Source organism: Neophocaena asiaeorientalis, unplaced genomic scaffold (assembly GCF_003031525.2).
Source record: "Neophocaena asiaeorientalis asiaeorientalis breed wild unplaced genomic scaffold, Neophocaena_asiaeorientalis_V1.1 scaffold92, whole genome shotgun sequence".
NCBI lineage: Eukaryota > Metazoa > Chordata > Mammalia > Artiodactyla > Phocoenidae > Neophocaena > Neophocaena asiaeorientalis.
Genome location: NW_020174057.1, coordinates 1,311,238 through 1,339,195, shown reverse-complemented (window position 1 = coordinate 1,339,195; position 27,958 = coordinate 1,311,238). Strand labels below are relative to the sequence as shown.

The 27,958-nt window shown below is 35.0% G+C and overlaps 1 protein-coding gene across 2 annotated transcripts in view; it reads right to left on the bottom strand.

Moving 5' to 3' along the window:
* CDK17 (cyclin dependent kinase 17) overlaps positions 1–27,958 on the bottom strand; it is a 96,873-nt gene that overhangs the window by 3,972 nt on the left and 64,943 nt on the right. For both annotated transcript variants that reach the window (XM_024754365.1, XM_024754366.1), the window contains exons 5-15: positions 26,640–26,765; positions 16,407–16,463; positions 15,303–15,417; positions 14,201–14,295; positions 13,588–13,650; positions 11,205–11,328; positions 6,454–6,574; positions 4,352–4,449; positions 3,763–3,868; positions 1,413–1,455; positions 267–357 (exon numbers count right to left, since the gene is read on the bottom strand). In XM_024754365.1, the coding sequence (XP_024610133.1) occupies positions 267–357; positions 1,413–1,455; positions 3,763–3,868; positions 4,352–4,449; positions 6,454–6,574; positions 11,205–11,328; positions 13,588–13,650; positions 14,201–14,295; positions 15,303–15,417; positions 16,407–16,463; positions 26,640–26,765 (1,039 nt within the window). The remainder of the gene's footprint in view (positions 1–266; positions 358–1,412; positions 1,456–3,762; positions 3,869–4,351; positions 4,450–6,453; positions 6,575–11,204; positions 11,329–13,587; positions 13,651–14,200; positions 14,296–15,302; positions 15,418–16,406; positions 16,464–26,639; positions 26,766–27,958) is intronic.

Here is a 27,958-nt window from a genome sequence, read left to right as displayed (position 1 = left end):
CACTTACTTAAGTCAAATAAGACTAATGACCCACATCTAAGTGCTACTGATTTCTTACAGAGTCGTGGCAATATGCTCAGTATTAAAAGAAATAAATTAAAACAGGCAAGTAAGACATACACCTCCCTCTAAGGAATTCTGATCTAATTACAGAAAGACCAGAATTTTAGGCTTAAAAACCAACCATCTTCCTAAATCCCTAATTCACCCCAGTCTCCAAACCTGGATAAAAATAAAGGGGGTGGGGACACACTCTAGAATCTTACTTTCAGGTAAAGCATGTATCCTTGGTCCCAGACTTCGAAAGTACACATGTTTCATGGCCTCTTCTGCTGAAACCCTTTTCTTAGATTCATACTGTGAGAAACCAAAAAACTGCTTCATTAATTTTTTTCTCTAAATACTGGAAAAAGCATATGCAAGGGGGAGGGGACACACACACAAATTAGCAATTAAGCATTTAGAGCTACTCTTATCTTGATTACTTAATACAGTGACTATTATTTTTAAGAACCAATTTGGAGTACTATGCTCTAGTGTGAGTTACTACTGAGATTATGTAGCAATGATTATATCTCAGTTACAAATTTCCAAGATAAAGCTGGATCTTAACGAAAAATTTAGATGCCCTATATTTTCTGAAGTGATGAAAAAAGCAAAATATCTGACCTTTCGTGTTACTTTTCTTCACGAATACCAAAGTATTACTGGAAATATACCTAATATCTTTATGAAAGACATTATTAAATTACCTATTCAATACCCATTTCCCTTTTTTCCTTGACGAGATAATGTAGATTTGTTTAAGGTATACATGCTTCCAACTCTGACATATGAATCATGACTATTCTAAGTTTAGGCTAATTATGGCAATCCTGCTCCCCAATTCTCAGCCTCTCTTACAATTAATATTCTGGCCTTAGGAAGATTTTGGAGACCTAGGAAGAAGTCCTTACAGGGGTTTTTGGAAAAGCCTTTGCTTTCCAGATACAAAAGGACTAATGAGACTGACAGACTCTTATCCTCTCTCTTCTTCCTGTTCTGAATGAAGATATGGATGGTACTTGGGAGGTACAACAGCCTGTAAGGCAGTAAGTATAAGGAAAAGAAAGAGAACATAAGAGAACAGGAATTGCAGAGAACATGGCCTTGACACAGTTGATCAGGGCCAGCAGCTAACTACCCCAGACCGTTCTAGGTTACAATGAGAGACCCAGACACATTAAGAGAAACCATAATTGTTTTTCACCTAAGCACATGTCTTAAGAATGCTAGATACTACCATAATCTTATTTAATTGTCATGACAAATATTTGAGGGAGGTATTACTGATCCCATTCTACAGATGAAGAAACTAAGGCTCAGAGAAGTTAACAGACCATTTAACAATTATAAAATAAGATATAACTTACCTGAAGAAATTTTGTTATCAACTCGATTCCTTCAGAGTCTAACCTAAAAACAACAAAAGACAAGTAGCAATTTATTTTTTAATCTTAGCTGATAGCAACTTTTCAAATAAAACTATTTTCCAAATGTTGTTATCTGCTAAATTCAAGTGCCCTAAAATAGCACACCTTGCTGCTTTCAAACAGACTCAAATCTTTTATCCTTAGAAGACTTATCTTGCCACTTGTTTAAGAAGAAACCACAAATAACTGGGCATCAACTCAAATGTTCAATATTCAAGAGTTAGATTATTAAAACTACAGAATTTTTTAAAATCACCATTTTGTCTCAAAACAAAATAACCTCTATTATTGAAAAAGCTTCAGTAAACTAGATCTGTTTTCATAGTGTTTCAGTGAAGGCAAGAGTACAAAAGCATCATTTTCCTATTATACAGGTGAAAACAAACAGATAAGTGACCCCAAAATATATCACTGTGGTTCAAGATAAACAGAGATGAGTCATTCAACGAATTTTTACAGGGCAGTTGGCTGAGCATTGGGTACTACAAGCTATAAAATTCAATTTAAATATGCCTCAATAACTTTATAAAACTTCATTAAAAAGGGATACAAAACCAATCAGATGGTCAATAAAGACAGATAATTACAAGGATGAAATTAATAAAATAGGGAGTAGAGGGTTTAGGGGTTATCTTAATGAGATAATCTCTTGATCAGAAATCACTAATTCTACCTTGCACTGACTTTCACTGGCAAAAGCCCAATTATGGGGAAAAAAAAAATCCCCCCCTTCCCCCCTAGTGCTTAGTCGGTACTGTGGATGCTGTGGCGTAGAAATTCTACAGTCTTCTAATCCTTTGCAGTTTGCCATTCTGACAAATAACCAGAACTCCTTGGCCATAGACGAGCTAGGTGCTACGGTCATAAAGAATGTGCTTTAAAGAGCTGCAACCTTTTACACTGGACATTACAACATATATACATATGTATACATATGTATATATGTTGTAATGTCCAGTGTAAAAATATATATATATATATATGACAAAAATAGGATTTATGCTATTTGGGAGAGACACATACAAAAAGTCTAACACATTATTCTTCCTAAGAAAGTCTAATTAGAATATTCTTAGTTGCTATAGTGACAAGAGCATCAATTCACATAAAAACTTTCAAAATATTTTTGGTACCAGAATGGTTTTACTATTCTTCCCTATCTTGAGAATAAATGGAACTAGAGTGAGTGTGTTATGTTGTGAGCTATGTGAAACAACGAAAGAGATATTGGCCTTATTTGGTATCCTGGTACCCTTCTCATTTTTATTTTTTCTTAAAGAAAGATGAAAAAATACAGTCAAAGGGGTTATTCTATGTTACTTATTGAAAATGTAATACATTCCATAAGTAAATATGTTGTGAAAAAAAATTTTTTAATAAATATTTATTTATTTTTGGCTGGGTTGGGTCTTCATTGCTGCACATGGGCTTTCTCTAGTTGCAGCGCACGGGCTTCTCATTGCAGTCGCTTCTCTTGTTGCGGAGCACGGGCTCTAGGCACGTGGGCTTCAGTAGTTGTGGCATTTAAGCTCAGTAGTTGTGGCTCGCAGGCTCTAGAGCACAGGCTCAGTAGTTGTGGTGCATGGGCTTAGTTGCTCTGTGGCATGTGGGATCTTCCCGGACCAGGGCTCAAACCCATGTCCCCTGCATTGGCAGGCAGACTCCCAACCACTGCACCACCAGGGAAGTCCCCTGACTCAAACTGTAATGGGAATCTTGGATGGATCTGAGGTAGGTCTGAAAAGAAACTTTAATCGGATGGCCAACATATAGGATATGAAGGGTCAGAAAGAGTTTATATTCTTCAAATACAAATTGTCATTCATTGACTGAAATGCTGATGGGTCATCTTGTGTAGGAGTCAAGATTTTACTTATAACATATTCTTAGGTTTTTCTAAGTAAATACATAGAGAATAACTGTGTAGACAGCAAAGCAAACTTCATCATGGTCTTCACAGTATTGAATAAGGCATTAATCAATGTCTTCTTTCTGGGAAATGGAACAATCTACATAAGCCCTAGAATTTTATTATATATATTCTATATTCATTTTATTTACAGCTCAATTCTGTGGACTTACATACTTTGGTAGTTCTTGCTCACTGAATTATAAAATTAATATGACACAGGAAGGAAGAAATTAAATCCTAACATATTTAAAAACTGTGTATGTGTATCACATATTTTCCCATGAATCCTTACTGTAGCTAATGCTTCAAGAGACTAAAAAAAAAAAAAAGAAGATGGGTTCCCCCCCTTTCACTTAAAGAGGAAAAAAAAAAAAATACCTGGGTGCATGGTTAATTAGAGGCTGTGGTTTATATTTTGGAAAGTTGTAGTTCTTGAACTCATCATTTGAAGAAACACCTGGCCAAGTTTCCTGAGATGGAGTTCCTGAATTTAAAAATATATAGAAATTTTTATACAGGCAAATATATATAAATAGGGAGAACTAAGAAAGCGTCTTAAAGAACAATTTATATTTAGTAGATAATTTGATTATTTCAACTGAAACTAAAAAGATAGAAATAGTAAACAGACTTTTTTTTTGGACTAAGCAATGATGCCATAAAAATGTTGTCTAATTGACACCTAAGCTAAAGTATTTCCTAATAATGTGCTAAAAGTCAATCTTCAATAATATTTCTCTTCTCTGTTCTTCCATACAATCATTATTGCAAAGGTAGAACTTGGAAAATAAAAAGCAGAAGTTACCTAGAAGGATCTATCTTTATTTTAATTATGCTAATTATAATTCTTATAACAGCTATTTATGTTAGTGTCAGTATCAAATTTATAAATATATTTTTTAAAGATATAGTCTTATCTAGCTACTCAATTATACATAACAAATCACTGGGAAGAGAGTTCTGTTACCTAGCAGTCGGAAAATTAAGTGCAGTTCATCTTCCACAGTTGATCCTGGAAACAGAGGTCTTCCAGAAGCCATTTCAAAGAAAATGCAACCAACACCCCTACAAAATGTAGCATTAAAAAAAAAAAAAAGAAAAAAAAGATGAGCAAACCATTTATTTATTATTAAGCACAAGAATCTTTTCCTTAAGGTTGCCTCTCTGGAGAATTTTGTACTAGCCTGCTAGAAAATCTGCAGAGATTTTTTTTCAGATCCGACTAAACTAATTTCTTAACATTTACCCTATTTGTCTCAACTTCCAAATGGCCTTATCCATTTTCTCCACTTAAAATGTCCAGCCCTCCTCTGCATGATCCTTGAAGAACACCACTAACAATGGCTAATAGTGATATAAAGCTTACTATGTATTAGGTAGTGGTTAGCAGGGCTAGGAAGAAGCAAATATTTCAAGATGTTTTTATGCAGGAAGCAGAGACGGAACACACAGATGCAGGGTGAAGAGTGTGTGCATGTGAGTGACAGCGAGAGCGAGAGTGAGAGAGTTAAGAGAAGGAAGAGAAATGGATAGAGGCTCGCTAATAGACACTGTCTTCTAGGATCTGTGTGAATACATATGAGTTTAAGACACAGTCCTTCTTTTAAAGGGCTCACAATCTAGCAATTATATAATTTAATTTTATATTTTAAAGTGTTATATAGAAGATTAAATAATGGAGCCACTATGGAAAACAGTATGGTGGTTACTTAAAAAAAATGTAAAATAGAATTACCATATGATCCAGCAATTCTACTTCTAAGTATATAAAAGAATTGAAAGCAGTGACTCAAAGAGATATTTGCATCTACAACATGGGTGAACCTTGAAGACATTTATGCTAAGTAAAATAAACCAGTCACAAAAAAACAAATACAGTATGATTTCACTCATGAGATACTTAGAAAAGTCAAATTCACAGACACAGAAAGGAGAATGGTGGAGGGAGAGGGTAATGGGGAGTTACTATTTAGTAAGTACACAGCTTCAGTTTGCAAGATGGAAAAATTCTGTAGACTGATGGTGGTGACGCTTGAACAGCAACGTAAATGTACTTAATGCCAGAGAACTGTACACATAAAATAGTTAAAATGGTAAATTTGGTTGTATATATTTTTCTACAATTTAAAAAAGTTTATAAAAGAAAGAAATGTTACATAATACAAAAATTAATTATATAAATGTTCAACCCAAGACAAAACAGAACGAAGTGTATGATTTATCACTATACGAAGAGTGCAAGCAATAAATATAACCACAGTTCAGAGGAAGGAATTACCACAGCAGGCTAGGTTATATTCAGAAAGGATTTATGAAAAACTATGTTTTGAAGGCCCTAGGCACAGGCCCCAGTTACAGAAAAAGAGCAGGCCTTCCAGATGGGTGCACTAGTATGAACACAAGAGCAAAGGTGGGAAAACCCAGGCTATTTATGAAATATAGTGAGTAGCCACTTGGCTAAAAGGAAATGTTTGTGGAGAATAGTCTGAAATAAACTGAAAAAGGTAGTTTAGAGACATTTTATGAAGATCAAGTATCAGATTGAAGAACTGTACCTTATTCTATGGGTAATAAATGGGGACGCAGCAAACATGTTTAAATAAAGGAGTGTCATGATCAAAGTGCTATGTGAGGAAGATGCCTATGGTATTTTTTCAATATTATTTTTAGATCAACTTAAAGCAAGTGGGTTTTGGTGAATATTAAATGATGATAAAAATAAATTTTGTTTTAAATTACTATGTACCAGACACTCTTCAAAGGGCTTTACATACATTAGCTCATTTGGTCTTAACGTTATCCACAGAACAGCCTTTTAAAGTAGTTATTGTTACTATTCCCATTTCCTTAAATGAGGAACCTGAGGCACAGGCCAATAATTTCAATAAGGTTATCGTATAGCTATAAGTGGTTGAATTGGTATTTAAACCTAGGTGATCTTACTTGCCAGAACTCTTAATCGTTGCTTATATTTTATCTCCTTAAAGCCAAATATCTATCGGTATGCCCTGTGTTAATGGCTACATTCTTTCAAAATTATAAATGGCAGTAACATCTGCATATATTTACCACATGTCAATCTGTGTTGAGTACTCTGAGGAACCGAGAAGCACATCAGGCGGCCGGTACCACAGTGTGACAACTTCATTTGAGTAGGTCTTTGTGGGAACTGACTTGGCTCTGGCTAGTCCTTCACAGGGAAAAGAGAACAATTAAGAAACAGCTGGAATGCATTTCCCAGTCCATATTCTCACCATGACTCCAGTCACAAGGATGCCTGAGATGGCTACTCTATACCTTTTTGAGGCTTAACAAAATTAGTTTTATGAATTTTTTTTTTTGAGTGTGTGTGGTCTTGGGTCAGCAAATCCTATTATTTATTAAACTAAATAATAATAATTCCACATTCAGAGACCATGCTTACTTTTATGAGTGAATGCACCTGGTACAGTATCTGGGCTAATCAAAACTTAAGATACCCTCCTTCTATCCACGAATTATTATGCCAAGATTATTTCCTACTTGGATTTAAATTAATGCAAAACAGGCCAATGACATTTGTCACCTTTTAACCTGATTCCAACTTCCATTTGCTATTATCAAAAACCATGAAGTTACTGGTTCATGATCCTGTTAAGTTTTATTGACAATTCCCTTGCAGAAGTTTATATTTAGAGAAAGTTTCCTTGGAATAAACTACAATGTCATTCTGTACTTTCTAAGTTTTAAGTTACATGGTTAATTTTAAAATAAGGTGAACCTCACTGTCTTTGGATATTATTAATTGCTGTAGATGACATAAAACACGAACCATTCCTTTGCCAATTTAATATGAAATTCACCGATTATCTAGAAATAAAGGCAAGAGTTCACAACTTTATCTCTTGAGCCACTGGCATTAAGAGAGTTGCTTTTATTACCTCTACGCCTCCAAATTCTGATCACCTAAAGAAGTAACTTTAAAAGATATATGAAGAAATATAAATTTATTTTAACATACAGTTTATTTCAAACAACAAGGAATAATTTTTAGGCTGTGATTTCTGTTGTGTGTAACTACTGTATCTGATTAAAATATTAAATAAGAAAAATGTAATAAAAGGATGATTCAATACTTTCTTAAACCGGATAAAGTCACCCAAATGAAACCAGAAATTTAAAAAATTAGGCAGTACTCATACTATTTTCATTAAGTATAAGGGCTAAAGGATGTAACTGAAACAATGTTGACACTGTTTTATTACAGGTTTTACTCTACCATCCCAACTTGGTAAAATAAATTCAACAAATGTTGGTAATCAGCAAATGGAAGCAGCTTTCTGATTTCTCTTCCTGATGTAATACTGGGTTATATGGGGGAAAGGACAAGCCTGCAAGTTGCTAATGCTATACATATAACATCAAAGCAATTGCAGTTATAGTTTCCTCAGTACCTGATAACTCCATCTCCTGAGAGAATTCTAAACTATGATGCTTGCTCAAACAGCCTTCTGATTCAGTTCACAATTAGATTTGCAATTTTGGCATGAAATGAAATACACAGTAATTTCTTCCAAACCAAATTAATTGTGATACAGTATTATTATATAAACCATTTTCTATTATTAATGAAAATGTCTATTTATATTAATACTTCCCTGATCACAGGAAAAGTAGGTCATAGAGATCAAGAACAATTTGTTGTAAAATACTCAGTTATATGACTCTCTCTTACTTGTGTCCGAAGTATACTTACTATGAAACCAATAAAAAAATAAATAACTAAAAGCAATAGAGACAAAATTCATTGTACTATCTCATGGAATAATTAGATTTTCCTGTTGGCCGGTGGACAGATAAAATTTGCTTGGCTTGGTTTGTAGAGGTAAAAAGTAAAATTCAAAGCACTCATAGTATTCCCCTACCAAAAGTACATTTTTGATGGCTTTTGCCATTCTTTTTGCATATCTTATAGCCAAGCAGGGGTTCTCCATCACTGCCATTCATTTGGGGATTAAGGAATAAGGAGCAGTAAATGCAGCCTGGCCAAAAAAATTTAAAAGAGGGGTGGGGAGAGAGAGAAAGAGAATAACAATTACTAGGAAAATAACAATGTAAACTATGCCCTAGAGACTATGTAAGCATATGGAAATGACTTATGATTTCTCATTTAGACTCATGTGACCTACACATTTCCTTTTAAATAGCAACCTACCTTTCAAACAAATGGAAAAGTGTTAAATGAATAAAAGTATAGGAATTTTCAGAACAAATTCACCACTTAATAACAGTGAATTTTTAATCTGTTACTAACAGAGTAATACTTGAAACACTAATATTTACCACATTAATGAAATATTCCAAAAGTAAAACTACTATAATCACTTATGAAAATGATAAATACTAACTATGAAAAACTGCTTGGGCTTTTAAAAACTAACTTCTGTTACAGTACTCAAACTCTCAGAATGTAGAATATTAAAAAAAAACACAAAAAAACAAAGTTACTATATGGAGTTCCTTCAATATAAAAAAGTTTACTCCCTAGAAGCCAAAAACATGTAATTTTATTTCACCTTTCTAGTCCCTTATAACTGGATTAGCTAAAGAGAGACAGACAGACAGCTACTAATTAAATTATTAAGCATATAAATTAAATACAAAGCATGGTGGCAGGGACGTCCCTGGTGGTGCAGTGGTTAAGAATCTGCCTGCCAATGCAGGGGACATGGGTTTGATTCCTGGTCCAGGAAGATCCCACATGCTGCGGAGCAAACTAAGCCCATGTGCCACAACTACTGAGCCTGTACTCTAGAGCCCGTGAGCCACAACTACTGAAACCCATGCTCCTAGGGCCTGCGCCCTGCAACAAGAGATTCCACTGCAATGAGAAGCCCGCGTGCCACAACGAAGAGTAGCCCCTGCTCGCTGCAACTAGAGAAAGCCCGCACAGCAATGAAGACCCAACGCAGTCAAATGAATAAATTAAATAAATAAATAAATAAATAAATAAAACTTTTTAAAAAAAGCGTGGTGGCAGGCATATTAAAGGAATCCCTTTCAGTAATGACATTTAAACTCTTTAGTCTCAGGACCCCTTTTAGGCTCTTAAAGATTACTGAGGATCCAAAGAGCTTTTATTTACGTAGATTATATTTACTGATACTTGCATATTAGAAAAACAGAAAAATCTAAAACTTCTTCCTTAAAAACACCATTTATATGTTAACATGAGTATTTTTATGAAAAATATTTTTTCCAAAATAAAATAAAAATTAGTATGAATGTCCTTGTTTTACATTTTTGTAGTCTATTTTAATAGAAGACAGTTGGATTCTCCTTTTGCATTCAATCTGTTGTGATGTTACTTTGACTGCAGTTATATATAAAGAGAATCAGGTTTCACACGGATGCGAAATTGGAAAGAAGAGCATTTTAATAGCCTTTCTGATAATTGTGCATATACTTTTTGATACTGCATCAAAATTAGAAAATATTTAGCTTCTTAAAGATTATATGGTTACTTGGAACTATATCAATCAACTTCTAATACTTTTGCTACATTAAAATTCACTGGTCTATCCTGCACTTTAAATGGATATTTTACCTATGCATGATTCTGTAATACCATGCATTGGTCATCTGGAAAATACTGGTTCTCTAGGCTATTCAGATATTACAAATGTTTACACATTTCTTTAGCATATCAAAAAAAATCATATTTGTTAACGTCACCACTGATCTCACCAGAAAAGTCTTCAAGTACTGGGAAGTTATCAAATTCAAAATGGCAGATCCAGGGCTTCTCTGGTGGCACAGCGGTTGAGAGTCCGCCTGCTGATACAGGGGACACAGGTTTGTGCCCGGGTCCGGGAAGATCCCACATGCCGCGGAGCGGCTGGACCCGTGAGCCATGGCCGCTGGGCCTGCGCGTCCGGAGCCTGTGCTCCGCAACAGGATGAGGCCACAGCAGTGAGAGGTCCGCATACCGCAAAAAAAAAAAATGGCAGATCCAAATTTCCAAAATCTAATTTTTGCTTGAAAACTCAAATTTTACTATTGTCAAGAAATACTTTCACAGTTGTTTTCCTTGAAATGATAAGGCTCACTTCATTCATTTTTTAAGAAAGCATCTGCCAAATACCTAAGTCTGAGTAACCACAGTTTGTCCATTGGTCATTTTTTTCAAGTAAAAATGATACTTCTTAAGATAAAAAGGTGGGCTAGTTCAGTTTCCACTCATATAATTACACAAGCACTTTTCCTTGAAATAACCATAGTATTTCTGTGTGCAGCAAATGTGTTTTACGTATATTTCCCATTTCATCACACAAAATACTAAAAAGACACCTACTCAAAAATGGAGATTTAATAAAATTTAATAAATTTTACTGCTTCATCTGATACCTCTTAAAAAGTATTTTCCTACAAGCGTATAGTGGTGAAGAATACAATGGCTACTAAGTATAATTTGGTGTGAGTGCCTTGATTTACACTAAGGGTACCAGTAGCTTTATCCCTTCTTACTTTTGGATAATCAACTCAAATATTAACACAGTGAAGAGGGCAAGTAAACTTTTAGTATAATTTTGAATATATTATACCTTTGGAGATCCCCTGAAAGGGTCTCAGGATGCTTAGGGGTCTACGGACCATACCTGAGAACCAATGCCTTTTAGCATTCACTAACATAACTCACCACCAAAATTTTCAAGTATTTTATTCCATGAGCTACAGAGAACACTTCCAAACCCACATAAAAGCAACCATGCAGTGTCAACAGTTGTTCTTTTAAACTTAAACACCTGGAACTATTTATAAATATCTCATACATTCCATACCAAAATCTGCTAGCTTTAATTCTCCTTTTTCATTAATGAGGAGGTTCTGTGGTTTTAAGTCTCGGTGTAACACCTTCCTTCTGTGGCAATATGCCAAACCACGTAGAATTTGGTATAAAAACAGCTATGGAAACAAAAAATAGAAATTAGTCTTACAGATAATAAGATATACTTTGGTATAAGTTATGGTAAACAGAAAAGCAACTGGCCTAGAACAGTAAGAGAAAAAAAAGGAACCACATCCTTTTCCTTACATACCTGTTGTCTGAATTTTACAATGTATTGTTCTATATGAACCATCTACGTATTTTTTTAGAGTGAACAAAGCGAAATGAAACTTTGTCTTAGTAGCAATAGTTCACTTGTTACTGAAAATGACTTTAAATAAATGTACCTCATAAATTTACAGGCCTACTAATTAGGCTTACAGTTTAATTATGAAATTCTGGCAAAACAAACAACCTTCTACCATTACCCCACCCTACTCCCCCCAAAAAAACCTAATGTGGGGCAACGTATTTAAAATAAGGCAATGGAATTGGTGGTTTTATGAACATTCTGAGATGTCAAACAGAATGGTGTTGCATAGCTCTGGCAAATTATGTGCTATAAAAATAACCTAAAATAACCTAAACCAGCTTCTATCACCCACCTTCTGGGTACTTTACTTTCAGCACCTCCTACTCAGCCTTCAAAATCTGCTATGATTCAGAAAAGGGAATTGGCACTGTAGAGCTCTGAGTGGCTCTTTGAGAAAACCAATTCCTATAAGGCTAATGTGAGGCTTTTTGTTGTGGATTTTGGTGGAAAAAAGAATATGAAACACAGGAGGTCTCTGATTCTTTGTGGTTAACAAAGAAGAGGATTCAGGACTGTACCCCTGGTTTTCTTGAAGGTGAAAAATAGCATTAGAACTTCAAGAATAAGCCAAGGCAGCAGGTGAACAATGGGCCTGAAGAAAATCTAATTAGCAGTTTCTATACTCTACATATTCATGTGTTTTGAAAACTCTTAAATTACTATTTCCAAATATTTGTTACTTTCTATGTTTGAAAAAATATAAGGGGCTAGTTAAACAGAGAATAAAATACTCTACAACTTAAGCCAGGAATGTAAACCTGGCTTAAGACATATAAACTTCTCAAATCTTTGTCAAACTATGATGATTAAGGACAATTTTCTTTCCAAATTACTGCTAATATGAAAGCAGGAAAAACAACATAAAAGCCACAAACAAAAATAAACACAAATGAGATTCAGTACACCTTGCAAAACAAAATGTGAAATATGATGAAAACAATTCTCATAGAAAATATATGGAAAGAGACTTAAAGTCCTATTCTAAAATTCTTAGCAATGTGTTACCCATGTGTTTTGAACTGTCTTTTACTAAAAGAAACTGGCTCTCCTTTATACCAAACTTAACTGTTTTTAAAAGTATATAAGTTTAAAGTTACTACCTACAGAATTGGAACTGTCTCAAAACTACAGCTGAGACAGCCTATTTCCAGAACAGTTTCTCACAAACTGTTGACTATGTTTGGATAAATAAATCTTTGCTAAATTTGGAGTATATCAGGTCAAAGAAACCTACTGTAAGAACACAACTGTATCAAAGGTTTTCATTTGATTTTACTTTTACTCTTGGGTTTCATCTGGCACTATTATACCAAACTTTTCTAGCATTACTTGCATCTTTAGATATTTTTCAGATAAGAAAACATGTAATTATGTTACTGTTCCTCCTGACAGTACAGAATGGTATTTTTCCAGTCTAGTATTCATAACACCTATGCAGGTTCCTGGCCTTACTCATTAGATTAGTACCCTGAAAAGTTGTTTTATAATTAAATACCATTCTAAATACTTTAGGGGAGTTTGCCATATAAAGGAGGCCATTTGCAGAATGCACTAATCATTTTCATTGATCTTAAACATTTGGATTTTGATATAATAGGCATGTCATTTTCTTTTTTAGGCAGAATATACCTGTAAATGTATTCTACATATATCTAAGAGAATCAATGTTATAATGTGAAAGGAAATTGTCAAAAGTTTTTGTTTCTGTTTTTTTTGGAGCAGAGAAAGGTTTATTGCAGAGCCAAGCAAGGAGAACGGGTAGCTCGTGCTCAAAATCCTCAAACTCCTCAAAAGTACTTTTTAAAACTTTAAAAATGAAGTAGTTCTATAAAAAGGTCTGATTCTAAGAAATACTACAGTGTAGTAAACAGAAGTTCTGAGTAAATATGTTCAGAGGACAATAACCTATTTTAAATGCCTAACAGAAAATTCTGAAGCATATTTCATACGTAATGTAGTTCATCTATGCTTAAGTGTTTGTCTGTACTTTAAATAAAATTTAAAATGACACACTAAAGCATACCTTAACATTGTGCATACTCATGATGTTTCCACAGTCATCCATGTACTGTTTTAGATCTTTATCCTGAAAAAATACAGCACTTTACTATGTGATACATAGTTTTGAGAAGGCATGACTGATTTACTTAGTAGCGTTTAGTTTAAAAAAAAAATTTGGGGGGGGGGGGCTTCCCTGGGGGCGCAGGGGTTGAGAGTCTGCCTGCCGATGCAGGGGACAACGGGCTCATGCCCCGGTCCGGGAAGATCCCACATGCCGCGGAAAGGCTAGGCCCGTGAGCCATGGCCGCTGAGCCTGCGCGTCCGGAGCCTGTGCTCCGCAATGGGAGAGGCCACAACAGTGAGAGTGGCCCACGTACCGCAAAAAAAAAAAAAAAATTTATTTTAATTGAAGCATAGTTGATTTACAATGTTGTGTTAGTGTCTGGTGTAAAGCAAAGTGATTCAGCTATAAATACATATATATATACATATTCTTTTTCAGAAAAATAAGTTGTTTTTTGAAGAAAGATACTGAATGCACCACACATAATTTAATTAAATACTAATAACACTAATGTCCCCGGGGCTGTTAAAAAATCCAATTTGCTATGTTTTATCATTTAGTAAATGCTTACCAGATACTCAAAGACCAGAGTCAAAGATTTATCTGTGTGAACAATGTCATGTAGCGTTACTATATTTGCATGTTTTAGATCCTTTAATAGTGAAACTGCAAAACAAAAAAGAAAGCCAATTACTTAATCTGTGGTAGCCAGTCTTTTTAAAAAAAATCCTAAGTTTAACATATGAATGATTGAGTTTAGGAGTCTCTTAAATTTAAAACAACAATCCACCAAAGGGATTTGTAGTAGAAATTTTAATAGAATCAATTTTTTTCTTTTCTTTTATGGTTCTGGGTTTGATATTTTTAATTCTTAAGTTATCCTCAGGGGTTTCCCTGGTGGCGCAGTGGTTGAGAGTCCGCCTGCTGATGCAGGGGACACAGTTTCGTGCCCTGGTCTGGGAGGATCCCACATGCCGTGGAGCGGCTGGGCCCATGGGCCATGGCCGCTGGGCCTGCGCATCCGGAGCCTGTGCTCCACAGCGGGAGAGGCCACAACAGTAAGAGGCACGCATACCACAAAAAAAAAAAAAATTATCCTCAATATTACATTAATACTGTCCATGACATCTTTTTTTCTCAAATGTGAACTTATTGAGACTTCTAGGATTAATTTAGACATAAAGTCCAAGGTACCTTTTTTTCCTTCAAATTGCTTGTCAGTTGCCTCAAACTATTTTCTGGATAATCTTTTTTAAAAAAATCGTACCATTATATAAATATATTTACATCCTGTATATACTATTTATAGTTAGCTTTCCCCCATGCACCAATATATAACATTTCCCAATGTCAAATATTTGTCTGTGACAACAATCTTTAATGACTTCATAGTACTTCATTATAAGCAGTACAATAATATATCTAACTAATTCCTTTTATTAAATATTTCAGCTTTAGCTATTGCTTCCCCCGCCAGGGCCTTGTTTTATTGTATTCTTTCTCCTCAATGAGATGCCATAAGCTGTAGTGGCATATATTTTCCAGTCATGTACTATTTCTATATCTGAGCTCCTTGTACTTACAAAAAATGAACTCTTATTACATAGCTTTGGTTTTAAAATATTCTATATAAATTTCATAATACATTCTGCTCACAAAAGTACAAATTATACCTTCTCTTATTGCTGTACAGGGTGCCCCTTCTTCATGTTCCAACCGGATCTCTTTCAATGCCACCAAATTCTCTGTCAATTTACTTCTTCCTTTATATACTGTTGCATATGTACCCTACAAAATATATTTTTGAAAGACACATCAAAAATATCATGAGTCTATCTATATCATCTATACAATAAAGAGCCCTAACTAAATTTCTAATTTCTAAGCATGTGTTAAATTCTATCTTGCAAGGAAAACCCCACCATGATTAATCTTGGTTTTCCTATAGCTAAGAGGACTTTCAGTTCCATACGCACAGCTTCCTTACTCTTACAACCCTACAGAGTGCTTCAAAGGTATGAAAACATAGGACGAATATTTAATTTACTTTTTGTGCTTTGTATTAGATTAATAACTGAATCAAAAGATTTGGAATCAAAGGTACTTTAACTGCAATGGTATGTGGAGATTGCGGAAATTAATTAAGCACAGTAAGTGAAAACTGAAAATTTAACTAACATATTGTGAAACTTTACCCGTTTTCAGACTTTTCAGAATCTTTGTATGCTAGAGCTCTCCTTTAAAAAACAAATGTATTCTATAGATTTCTTCTATCATTTCCAGGACAGTTCTCAAACTCCCTTAAGGCCTCCCTAGTAACTAATTCTATTATTTTCTTCTCACTTTCTCACTCTGGGAGGTAGACCATTTCAAAATTAGTCAGTACTAGTAGCAACTTCAAGAAAACCAAGGTCTTATGGGTCAAGAATTTCCTTAACCTTTAATGAGATGTGTCTTTAACCTTAAAGATAGTATTTTGATTTTTCACAAGTTTGAACACATGCAATTTCCCACATGATGGCACAAAGAATACCAGGAAGCTAACTAACAAATAAATGTCTATTTTGTTACCAAGAAAGCACAATATTTTATGCTTCAATAGCAGGTTACAAGGCTATTAAAAAAATTCATTTCTTCTCACACTGATGGGATGATTTCAAGAATTAAAGGGTTTTTCTTTCTAACAGTCTGTTGCTTTTTCAGAATAAGATATAATCTTTTAGATGATGAACAAGAAAAAAATGCACCTTACATGTTTGAAATAAGTATTAACTTACCTCTCCAAGCTTTTCCAATTTGATGTAGGTTTCCATTTTTCCAAACCCAATTTCTGACTGAAAGCAAACAATTATAAATTTAGTATTCTTAAAATTTCAATTCATCACTGCCTCAATTTCTGAAACTCTCCTGCTCTGAAGAGTGTCTTGGAATAGAAAAATGTGATTATAATTAAATTGTTGAACATCTGTCAAATTTTAAAATAAATTTAAAAAACTGGAACATTCAAAGGTTCAAAACTATCAAAGTTCACAATTAAAATTGTCAACCCATCTTTTACATAGATCGAGTAACATTCTGCTATAGGGACTTCCCTAGTGGCACAGTGGTTAAGAATCCACCTGCCAATGCAGGAGACACGGGCTCGATCCCTGGTCAGGGAAGACCCCACATGCCACAGAGCAACTAAGCCTGTGTGCCACAACTACTGAGCCTGTGCTCTAGAGCACACAAGCCACAACTACTGAGCCCACATGCTGCAACTACTGAAGCCCGTGCACCTAGAGCCCATGCTCCGCAACAAGAGAAGCTACCACAGTGAGAAGCCCACGCACCACAACGAAGAGTAGCCCCCACTCCCGCAACTAGAGAAAGCCTGCACACAGCAACAAAGACCCAACACAGCCAAAAATAAATAAAAACAAACAAACAAAAAACATTCTGCTATTATCAAAACTACAATGAGGTATCTATCACCTAACACTGATCAGAATGGGCATCATCAAAAAATCTACAAACAATAAATGCTGGAGAAGGTGTGGAGAAAAGGGAACCCTTTTGCACTGTTGGTGGGAATGTAAATTGATACAGCCACTATGGAAAACAGTATGGAGGTTCCTTAAAAAACTAAAAATAGAATTACTATATGATCCAGCAATACCACTACTGGGCATATACCCAGAGAAAACCGTAATTCAGAATGATACACATACCACAATGTTCACAGTGGCACTATTTACAATAGCCAGGACATGGAAGCAACCTAAATGTCCATCAACAGAGGAATGGGTAAAGAAGATGTGGTACATATATACAATGGAATATTACTCAGCCATAAAAAGGAACAAAACTGGGTCATTTGTAGAGATGTGGATGGACCTAGAGAGTGTCATACAGAGTGAAATAAGTCAGAAAGAGAAAAACAAATATCGTATATTAACGCATATATGTGGAATCTAGAAAAATGGTACAGATGAACCAGTTTGCAAGGCAGAAATAGAGACTCAGATGTAGAGAACACCGTATGGACACCAAGAGGGGAAAGGGGGCCGGGGGTGGGGGATGAATTGGGAAATTGGGATTGACATATATACTCTAATATGTATAAAATAGATAACTAATAAGAACCTGTTGTATAAAAATAAAAAAGAGAAAAACAAATATATATTAATGCATATATGTGGAATCTAGAAAAATGGTATAGATTACCTTATTTGCAAAGCAGAAATAGAGACAGAGACGTAGAGAACAAATGTATGGATACCAAGGGGGAAAGGGGTAGGGTGGGAAGAAATGAGATTGGGATTGATACATATATACTACTGATACTATGTATAAAATAGACAACTGAGGGGACCATACTGTATAGCACAGGGAACTCTACTTAATGCACTGTGGTGTCCTAAATGGGAGGGAAATCCAAAAGGGAGGGGAATATACGTATATGTATGGCTGATTCATTCTGGTGTGCAGTAGAAACTAACACAACATTGTAAAGCAACTATACTCCAATAAAAATTAATTAGAAAAAAGTCTGCTATGAAAAAATTTTGTCCTATTTTAAGATCCTGAAATTTTAAGATACCACAGGCATTTTAAGATACTAAAGAATTTTATAAAAGGTAACCACATAATTTTCTTTTTAACAACACTGCAAAATAAATAATTTTCCTACATATTTTCCTTCACCAATCTTTGTGTTCCCTAGGAAGGCCTGCAAAAAACAAAATACTATTTATTTCAGGTTTTCCCACCAAAATATAATAAAAAAGACAACTGCAAGTCACACTCTATTATGAATCAGGAAATGGCTAACACAGAAGAAGCAATATAAATCTAAATCAGTCCCCTCCATCCCCAAAAAAGGGGTTTAAAAGTGAGTTCTTAAAACCATTGCTTTTAAACCTTGAGATTGTTTGCCTACTTTCTATGGAGTCAATAAATGAGATAGATGGAATACTCAAATATGTAATGGAAACCCAGTATTTAAAAACTAAAAACAAACAGAACAAAAAACCCTAACACAAAAGATTTAGGAAAAAAAGAAAAAACAAAGTGATAAAAATTTAGGGATTGAGAGCAGAAATCGGGGGGAAAAAAGTTAAACAGAGGAAAAGAATAAGAATTTTCTTAAACTGCTTTCTAGTAACCCTTTGTAGATAGTGCAAAAGGCAATAATAATCTAAAAATTCACTTCTCACTTTAGAGTGATACTAATGACCTTAAATAAATAGCCAGTGAAGGGAATAATGTTCTTTTATATATAACCTCAGCTCTCAAAGGTGTATAAATAAGGCTGGATCATTAAATACTATGTTTTAGTCAAATTCTGGAGGTTATACACAATTTTTTCTGGAGGTGTTGAATAAAATAAAAATGATACTTGACAATTAATATTTGACTTAACATCTCTCACCACTTGGAACAAAAGGATAAACTGCCCCAACCTGAATGGCCGGAAGTAGCAGAGGCCTCTCAAAGGAACTGTTTCTATCCTTTTGTTACAAGGATATGTATCAACTTAAAAGCCATGCAGGGACTTCCCTGGTGGTGCAGTGGTTAAGAATCCACCTGCCAATGCAGGGGACACAGGTTCGAGCCCTGGTCCGGGAAGATCCCACAGGCTGCAGAGCAACTAAGCCCCTGTGCCACAACTACTGAAGCTGCACTCTACTGAGCCCTCGTGCCACAACAACTGAAGCCTGCGTGCCTAGAGCCTGTGCTCCACAATGAGAAGCCACTGCAATAAAAAGCACACATACTGCAACAAAGAGTAGCCCTCAGATCACCCCAAACAGAGAAAGCCCATGTGCAGCAACGAAGACCCAACACAGCCTAAAATAAATAAATAAATTAATTAAAAATAAAATAAAAGCCATGAGGAAAATTGCATATCTAATAGTACTTAATTCAATTTTGGTAAACTAATGAAAACTGTGGTCACAGGCAGTATTATTGAATGACTGAAAAATTGCTTCTTTCTGCACTCTTAAAGACTTTTCTCTCTATATGGTAGTTTTAAAAAAAATTTAATTAGGGCTTCCCTGGTGGCACAGTGGTTGACAGTCCGCCTGCCGATGCAGGGGACGCGGGTTCGTGCCCCGGTCCAGGAAGATCCCACATGCCGCGGAGCAGCTGGGCCCGTGAGCCATGGCCGCTGAGCCTGCGCGTCTGGAGCCTGTGCTCCGCAATGCGAGAGGCCACAACAGTGAGAGGCCCGCGTACCGCAAAAAAAAAAAATTAATTAAAAAAGTGAGATTTTGGAACCATCATGCACCATCCACCCATGTACTATCTTATATATGACTCACAGATATTAAGTCCTTGCTTTCTATTATCAATAATTATACAGAATAAGGTAAAACTACACTAGACAACACCTGCTAAATACAAATGGAGTTTTTAATTTTAATATGGAAAATGTGGCAAATAGCCTACCATCTGGTGCATGAGAACCTGATTCTGAATAACCTTTTGACTTTGCATGTTTTTTTGGGACACCCTTTTTTTTTTTTTTTTTTGCGGTATGTCCCCTGCATTGGCAGGTGGCCTCTCAACCACTGCGCCACCAGGGAAGCCGTGCATGTTTTTATAGTCTATTTACATATTATCTTAACACTTAAAAAAAGGCTAATTACCAAGGTCACACAAACTATGACAGAATATGTTTATTTTCTTATACCTACCTCTAGAATTCAGGTAATTAAATTCACAAACATGGAACTATTCTGCCATGAATTTTAAGTCTTATATCACATTTCTTTATGAAGGAAAAAAGAACTATATTTAAAGAATAAATGGAAACTAGTAAGAACAAAATAATAAATGTCCCCCCAAAAATATAATAAAAATGTCATTACCTGTAACAATAAGAAGCACATAGAAAAATATAACTACAAGCTAGGAACCTTTTTGTTTATTTTTTGGCTACGTTGCGTGGCTTGTGGGATCTTAGTTCCCTGACCAGGAATTGAACCTGTGCCCTCAGCAGTGAAAGCGCAGAGTCCTAACCACTGGACCACCAGGGAATTCCTGGGAACTTTTTCTTATCAGGAGTTGGGAAATTTTCTTATTCATTCTTTTACCTTAAGTGAATAAATACTAGCATGCCCTTAAAAGATCAAGTACACTTTGGTCCAATGGTGACTATGACAAAAATGCTGAGATTTGCTTTAAAGAGTGTATAAATGAACTATAAATTCAAGATTATAAAGATAAAAATGTTGTAGAGATTTACTGTATCATATAAAGTATATAAAGAATAAACTGTAAGAGATGCATCAAAAATTAACATTACAAAGAGTCACTCTTCAAAGAATAAAACTTAGTGAAATCATTAAAATATGCTGAAAGTCTGCTTTTTAAAAAGAAGGTAAATACTGGAATTATCTGTCACAACCCAATTCAGAGTAAGTGTACCCACCCTCCCAACATTTTAATGATTCCCAACCTTTAGGATTTATTACATCCAAATATTACTTACTGAATCTTTATATGGAATTTCTAGAAAATTTTGCTTGCATTTTTATCTGCTGAACATGACAAGATTAACAATAGATATAATGACTAGCTTGTTGACACGCTCTCCTACGGAAATTATTCAGAGGACAGAGGACAAAGCTCATTTATTCAATATTTACCAAGCGCAATACTAGGTACTGGGGATATAGTGAAGAAGACAGATATGATTCCTGCTTTCATAAATTCACAATTTGGACTGAGTTCCATCCTAGATTACTTTAGAATATTTTTAAAGTCTCATAAAAACAGAAATAACAGCTAAAGGAATGGAACAGTAAGCTTTGTATTTTAATACAACATAAACATTTCCTTAATTCTGCTTTCCAAACAAAGATAATTTTTTTCTCATACTTCATTGCTCTGAGAGAATACTTGGCTTTTTGGAAAACCAAGCAAATTCCTGTTCAGTCAGCTCTTGTACCATAAGCACATGAAAATTAAACAAAAATATAATTTATAATAGCCAGATTCCTATAATTCAGGGTAACTCGTAAGTAGCATCGAGTATTATGGGGTATTTCTTGATTATTTTGGCTCTGGCAATATAATCACTCTTTCAAAGTTATAAAGATGTATTAACATGCTGGCAATGCAGTTCTAATTGAGCTTCAAAACAACTGAAATACATGCAAAAGTTCTATAGATGCCATTCTAAAAGTGAATGTGTATATAAGAAACACTGGGGGCAAAGGGAGATTTTTCAAACATCCATTTCCCTTCTTGTGAGATTTACTGTTACTGACAGAAATGTGTTCTTAGATATGTGGGGGGCAGAAAAGAGACTGAGCATCTCTATTCTACTTGATCATTTGTCTTGCAAAAATGTGCTGTCATCATCATCACACTACCACCTTAACCCTGACCATAATACGCCAAAGGTAAATTAAGTTGTGGGTGGACTTTGAACCTCACTTCCACACCACATAATATATTTATTATTTCTGAGAGACATCAGGACTTGATACCCTATTTTCTCACCTGTTCTTAGAAACAAGGACTACATATGATATATATTGGTAAAGTCATGAATGGGGAATCCAAAACTCATTGTTTAGGAAGAGGCAGATTCTTAAAATGTGTATAACTTAAACTTCAATAAAATGAGACAAACTTTCATGGATAGACTTAGTCTACTAAAGCTGCACTTAACACTCTTACAAAACTTCCACGGGGCATGCCATCATTGTAAGTGCAACAATGCTCTAACAAATCACTATCTGCCTATGGGCTTTTCCACTAGTCTAATGTTTAACTCAGTATGTTAAGAGTTAGAATATTCCATTTCTTATCAACTATAAATGAATATTAAATAACACTTCACCAATCTAATAACCAATATCTTTAATATGAGATAGAATGACTAAATGTAATGTGTTCTGGATGGGATCCTGGGGAAAAAAAGATATTAGTGGAAAACTAGGGAAATTTGAACAAAGTACGGAGTTTAGTTAATAGTAATGTACCAATATTGGTTTCCTTAGTTGTGAAAAATGTACTAAACTAATGTAAAATGTTAATAACAGGGGTAACTGAGTATGTGGTATATGGGAACTCTCTATATGATCTTTTAAATTTTTCTGTAAATCTATAACTACTCTAAAATAAAAAAACTTATTTAAATAAAAAGTCAATAGAAAGGATTCAGCAAGAGAGGGAGACTGACTATACATAAGTGTATAGGAATAACACATACTCTAAGCATCCTGAGGAGATGGGATAGGAAGAAGGACAATTCCTCAATATTGAAGAAAGGAAAGAGGACAATTAGTGTAATTCAAAAAACGAGAGGGTTTCTGGTTAGTGGCTTCTCTCTTCTTTGTCATGTAGTGGGAGAGGGGAAGAATTAACCAGAGAAATACAATAGGGCAGCCAAGCGATACTGAGAATCCAACTGAGGCTGATGATCATAAATTCATAGAAGCACCAATCAGCCCTATTTTATGTCTTTCTCTACCAGAAATGAACTCTCTGACTGGTTTCTTATTTCCTACTCAAACAAAGGATTTATGTTATTTTTACTACCCTACTTATAATATACTGCTATTGAAAACAAAAAAAACAAAGTTTTATCCTTTTAGAAAGACAAAATTTTATATTTTGTCTTGAAAAACATTTTTTTTTAGATAAAGAGTATATCATCCATGGAAACATGAGCTCTAACAAATGTGAAGAATATTTTTCTTTTCCCATCTCCTTTCCACGCATTCCCTAATCCTTCCCCTTCACATATAAACCTAGGGTATTGAAGAATAATTTTCTAATATACTTCAAAGAAACCATGGCTTTAGTAAGGTAGATAGATAATGAAAAGGATGAATCAGTAGAAACCAGAACAGAGCTGGCATGATTAATCTGAAATCTATAAGCCATTTCAGATCAAAAAGCAAGGGAGGTAGATAGGAACACTCAACACAATAAAAACTCCAGTCACTTAACATTCATTAGAGGGCACTGTTTTCCTTAATTTCATGTACACTGAAAAAGACAGGTCTTAGATGATAGCTTCAGTGATTAAACCATACCTTTAGTCCCAATCTGAAATATTTACTAACTCCAAAACTTAAGTACCGATCTTTAATAAAAATTGATAACCAAAGAATACTTGCAAGCTGGTAATTAAATGACAAAGTTACTTGAATAAAAATGTCTTAAGCAGTGATGCGAAATTATGATGATCATAAACCTATACCAAAGTCAAGTTGGTATTACACTTTAACGTTGTTGTATAATGGTGAATGTCAAATAACTACCGGTCCTTCTAGAGCCAGCTTAAGCACTATAAGTCTGTGATGTGCAAAGACATTTTACTTGCTGTCTCTGTAATTGTCTCATAGCACTTTATATATACTTCTACCATAGAACTAAAGTCATCCCAAACAGATCCTCACATACACAATCATCTCAATTTATGTCAAAGGTGACACTGCAATGGGGAAAGCTATCCTTTCAATAAGCAGTGCTAGGCTTCCCTGGTGGCGCAGTGGTTGAGAATCCGCCTGCCAATGCAGGAGACACGGGTTCGAGCCCTGGTCCGGGAAGATCCCACATGCTGTGGAGCAACGAAGCCCGTGCGCCACAGCTACTGAGCCTGTACTCTAGAGGCCGCAAGCCACAAGTACTGAGGTCCACGTGCCTAGAGCCCATGCTCCACAACACGAGAGGCCACTGCAATGAGAAGGCTGCGCACCGCAACGAAGAGTAGCCCCCGCTCACCGCAACTAGTGAAAAGCCCGCGTGCAGCAACAGACACCCAACGCAGCCAAAAATAAATAAACAAATTTATAAAATATATATATATATATATATATAAAAATTTAAAAATAAGCAGTGCTGGGTCAACTGCTACAGATTGGGAGAAGACATCTGCAAGACATGTAACTGACAAAGGTCCTTTATACAAAATGTACAAAGAATTCCTAACAAACCAATAAGAAAAAGGCAGAAAGTCCAAGAGTGAAGAGATAACAGACTTGAACACTTAATTCAAAGAAGAGGATATCTAAATGGCCAATAAATATTAGAAAGGTGTTCAACTTAAGGCATCAGGAAAATGAAAAATAAAACCACAATGAGACAGCACTATACACTCACCAGAAAAGTTAAAAAAAATTTTTTTTAGAAAAGAAGAAACAATATCAGAAAATCCAATGGAGAGGGGCTTCCCTGGTGATGCAGTGGTTAAGAATCCACCTGCCAATGCACGGGACACGGGTTCAATCCTTGGTCCGGGAAGATCTCACATGCCTAAGCCTGTGCACCGAGCCTGTGCTCTAGAGCCCTCGAGCCACAACTACTGAGCCCACGTGCTACAACTACTGAGGCCTGCGTGCCTAGAGCCCGTGCTCCGCAACAAGAGAAGCCACCGCAATGAGAAGCCCGTGCACTGCAACAAAGAGTAGCCCCCACTCGCCGCAACTAGAGAAAGCCTGTGCACAGCAACAAAGACCCAACGTAGCCAAAAATGAATAAATAAATAAATTTATTTTAAAAAAAACTGCATGGAGAGCAACTAGAACTCTCATATACTGGTGATGGGAGTGTAAAATGGTATAATCACTTCAGAAATTATTTTGACAATACCTAGAAGAGCTGAATATATGCATACAATCTGATCCAACAATTCCACTCCTAGATATGCAACCAACAGAAATGCTTATATATGTTAACCGAAACACATGAACAGGAATAGTGATAGAAGCAATATTTGATCATAGCCAAAACTAAAAACTCAAATGTAAACGTCCATCAACAGAAGACTGGATAAAATATAGCATACTCACACAATGGAATACCATGCAACAAAAAGAACAAATGAATTACATAACCACATGCAATAACCTAAATGAAAAACAAGCACAACACTGAACAAGTCAATCACAAAAGGATACACATTGTGTACATACATAATACATACATAATAGGTAGGATATTTATTGTATACTATATATATAAACTTGTATAAATACACATTTTTATATATTTCAATAAAATGTATTTTAATAATTTGTATATTCATAATTACATAAAGTTCAAAAGTTTAAGAATAATCAGAAAAAGAATATCAAATGCATTTTTTAAATAAATAAGAATGTGTATGTAAATGAGAATAAAGAAGTCTTTCCTGATATTAAAACACTATAAACATAATATAATCAAAAGAGTGGGAAAGGGCTTCCCTGGTGGTGCAGTGGTTGAGAATCTGCCTGCCAATGCAGGGGATACGGGTTCGAGCCCTGGCCTGGGAGGATCCCACGTGCCGCGGAGCAACTAGGCCCGTGAGCCACAACTACTAAGCCTGCGCGTCTGGAGCCTGTGCTCCGCAACAAGAGTGGCCGCGATAGTGAGAGGCCCGCACATCATGATGAAGAGTGGTCCCCACTTGCCGCAACTGGAGAAAGCCCTCGCACAGAAACAAAGAGCCAAAAATAAATAAATAAATAAATAAATAAACAAATAAATAAAACAAAAAAAACTGTAGGTGTGGATGTGTGTGGAAATTTAGAAACATTGCCACTTTCTAGAAAAAAAAAGTGGGAAACATAGGTAAAACTAATCTTTGGCATTAGAAGGCAGGGATAATGGCTAAAGTTAAGGAAGTGAGGATAGAAAGTGAACAAAGAAGTGGCAGGACAGGTTTTCTGGGATTTTTGGAATTTCATTTATCTGGGTACTTGTTACACAGGTATGTTAACTTTACAAAAATTCATGGAGCTATACAATTATGGCTTATGTACTTTTCTGTGTATCTAGTACATATTCTGTACATCTAGCATGTATCAGTAAAATTTACCAAAAAATAAAATATACCTTAAATTCTACTCCAATATAATATCTTTAAACCCTTAGGAAGGGAAAATGACAAAATCCAGAAAGCAACATAATAAACTTCAGCTATTCAACAATTAAATATAAAAATTAATATAAAATGTTTATACCCAGAAAATCAAACAACCAGATCTGATGGTGCAGGTATAGTAGACTTAAAAACTTACTAAAGAAGCTCTCCGAGACCTTCGGCTCATTGGTTGATCAAATGGTGGACTGTTTATCTGCAACTTTTCAAGATATCCATCAGGTATTCTGATATCTGCAGGCAGTGATAACCGCTTATTTAAATCCTTTAAAAAAGCAGGAAAAAAAGATATTAGTAGGTAACCACAAACAGAAAAGACAAGGGCATTTTACTTTTGGATTCATGGGCTCTAACATATTATTTCTTAGTGATCAATAACTATAAAGTTTTATTGCAATTGTAAAGTTACCTCCATTGATTATATATAATATACTGAATGCCAATGTATTTATTTACTGTAAGCAAAAGTATACAATATAGTTTAACAGAAATGGTATTCTACAACCCAGTTATTTCTGAGTCCCTTCACTGATAAATTCAACATGGAAATAATTTTGACATTATTATACCATAGTAAGAATAGGCAAAGTCTACCACAAAATGCAATTGGTTTAAATAACCAAATGGATATTGTATGATTTTGCATGCAACACAGTGAGACAGTTGAAATATTTTATTATTGCTATGCCAATGGGAAGAAGTAAATAAAAGGCATTTCTATTTCACTGTATTATGTGAATTGCGAGAAACATAAAGAGATCTTGCCTATATTATCACACCAAGAAACATAAATCCTTAAAAAATAAATCCCTACTGTTCAAAATAGTAACCAAACCATGAAACAAAATTGAGATGTATAGGAATTGTATACATATTTATTGAGAGAGATATGGCTTAAGTATAGATTTATATCATGTTCTCAAATGATAAGAGAAATAAAATGATGATAATCCTCCCATATTAGTTTTATATTTTACATAACCCTAAACAAATCACAGTCATTATTCTTGGAACGAAACAAAATGTTTACAATTTATCTAGAAGAATAAATAGAAAATATCCAGAAACATTCTCAAATAAGTATATATGTGGGGTGCATGGGTGTTAAGAAAGAAGTCTTTCCAGATACTAAATTATACAACTAAAAAAACATAACCAAGAGTGTGTCTCTTTGGGGGAAAAAAAATATACAGCTCAATGGAAGAATGAGAAAATCCAGATATAGATCCTAATATTAAATAAAATTTTTAAACATATGATAAAGAAAATCACATATATGGTGAAGAAAAATAAATATTATTATTACTATTGTTTAAAATAAATTTATTTATTTATTTTTGGCTGCATTGGGTCTGTTGCTGCGCACAGTCTTTCTCTAGTTGCGGTGAGTGGGGGCTACTCTTCGTTGCGGTGCGTGGGCTTCTCTCATTGCCATGGCTTCTCTTACTGTGGAGCACA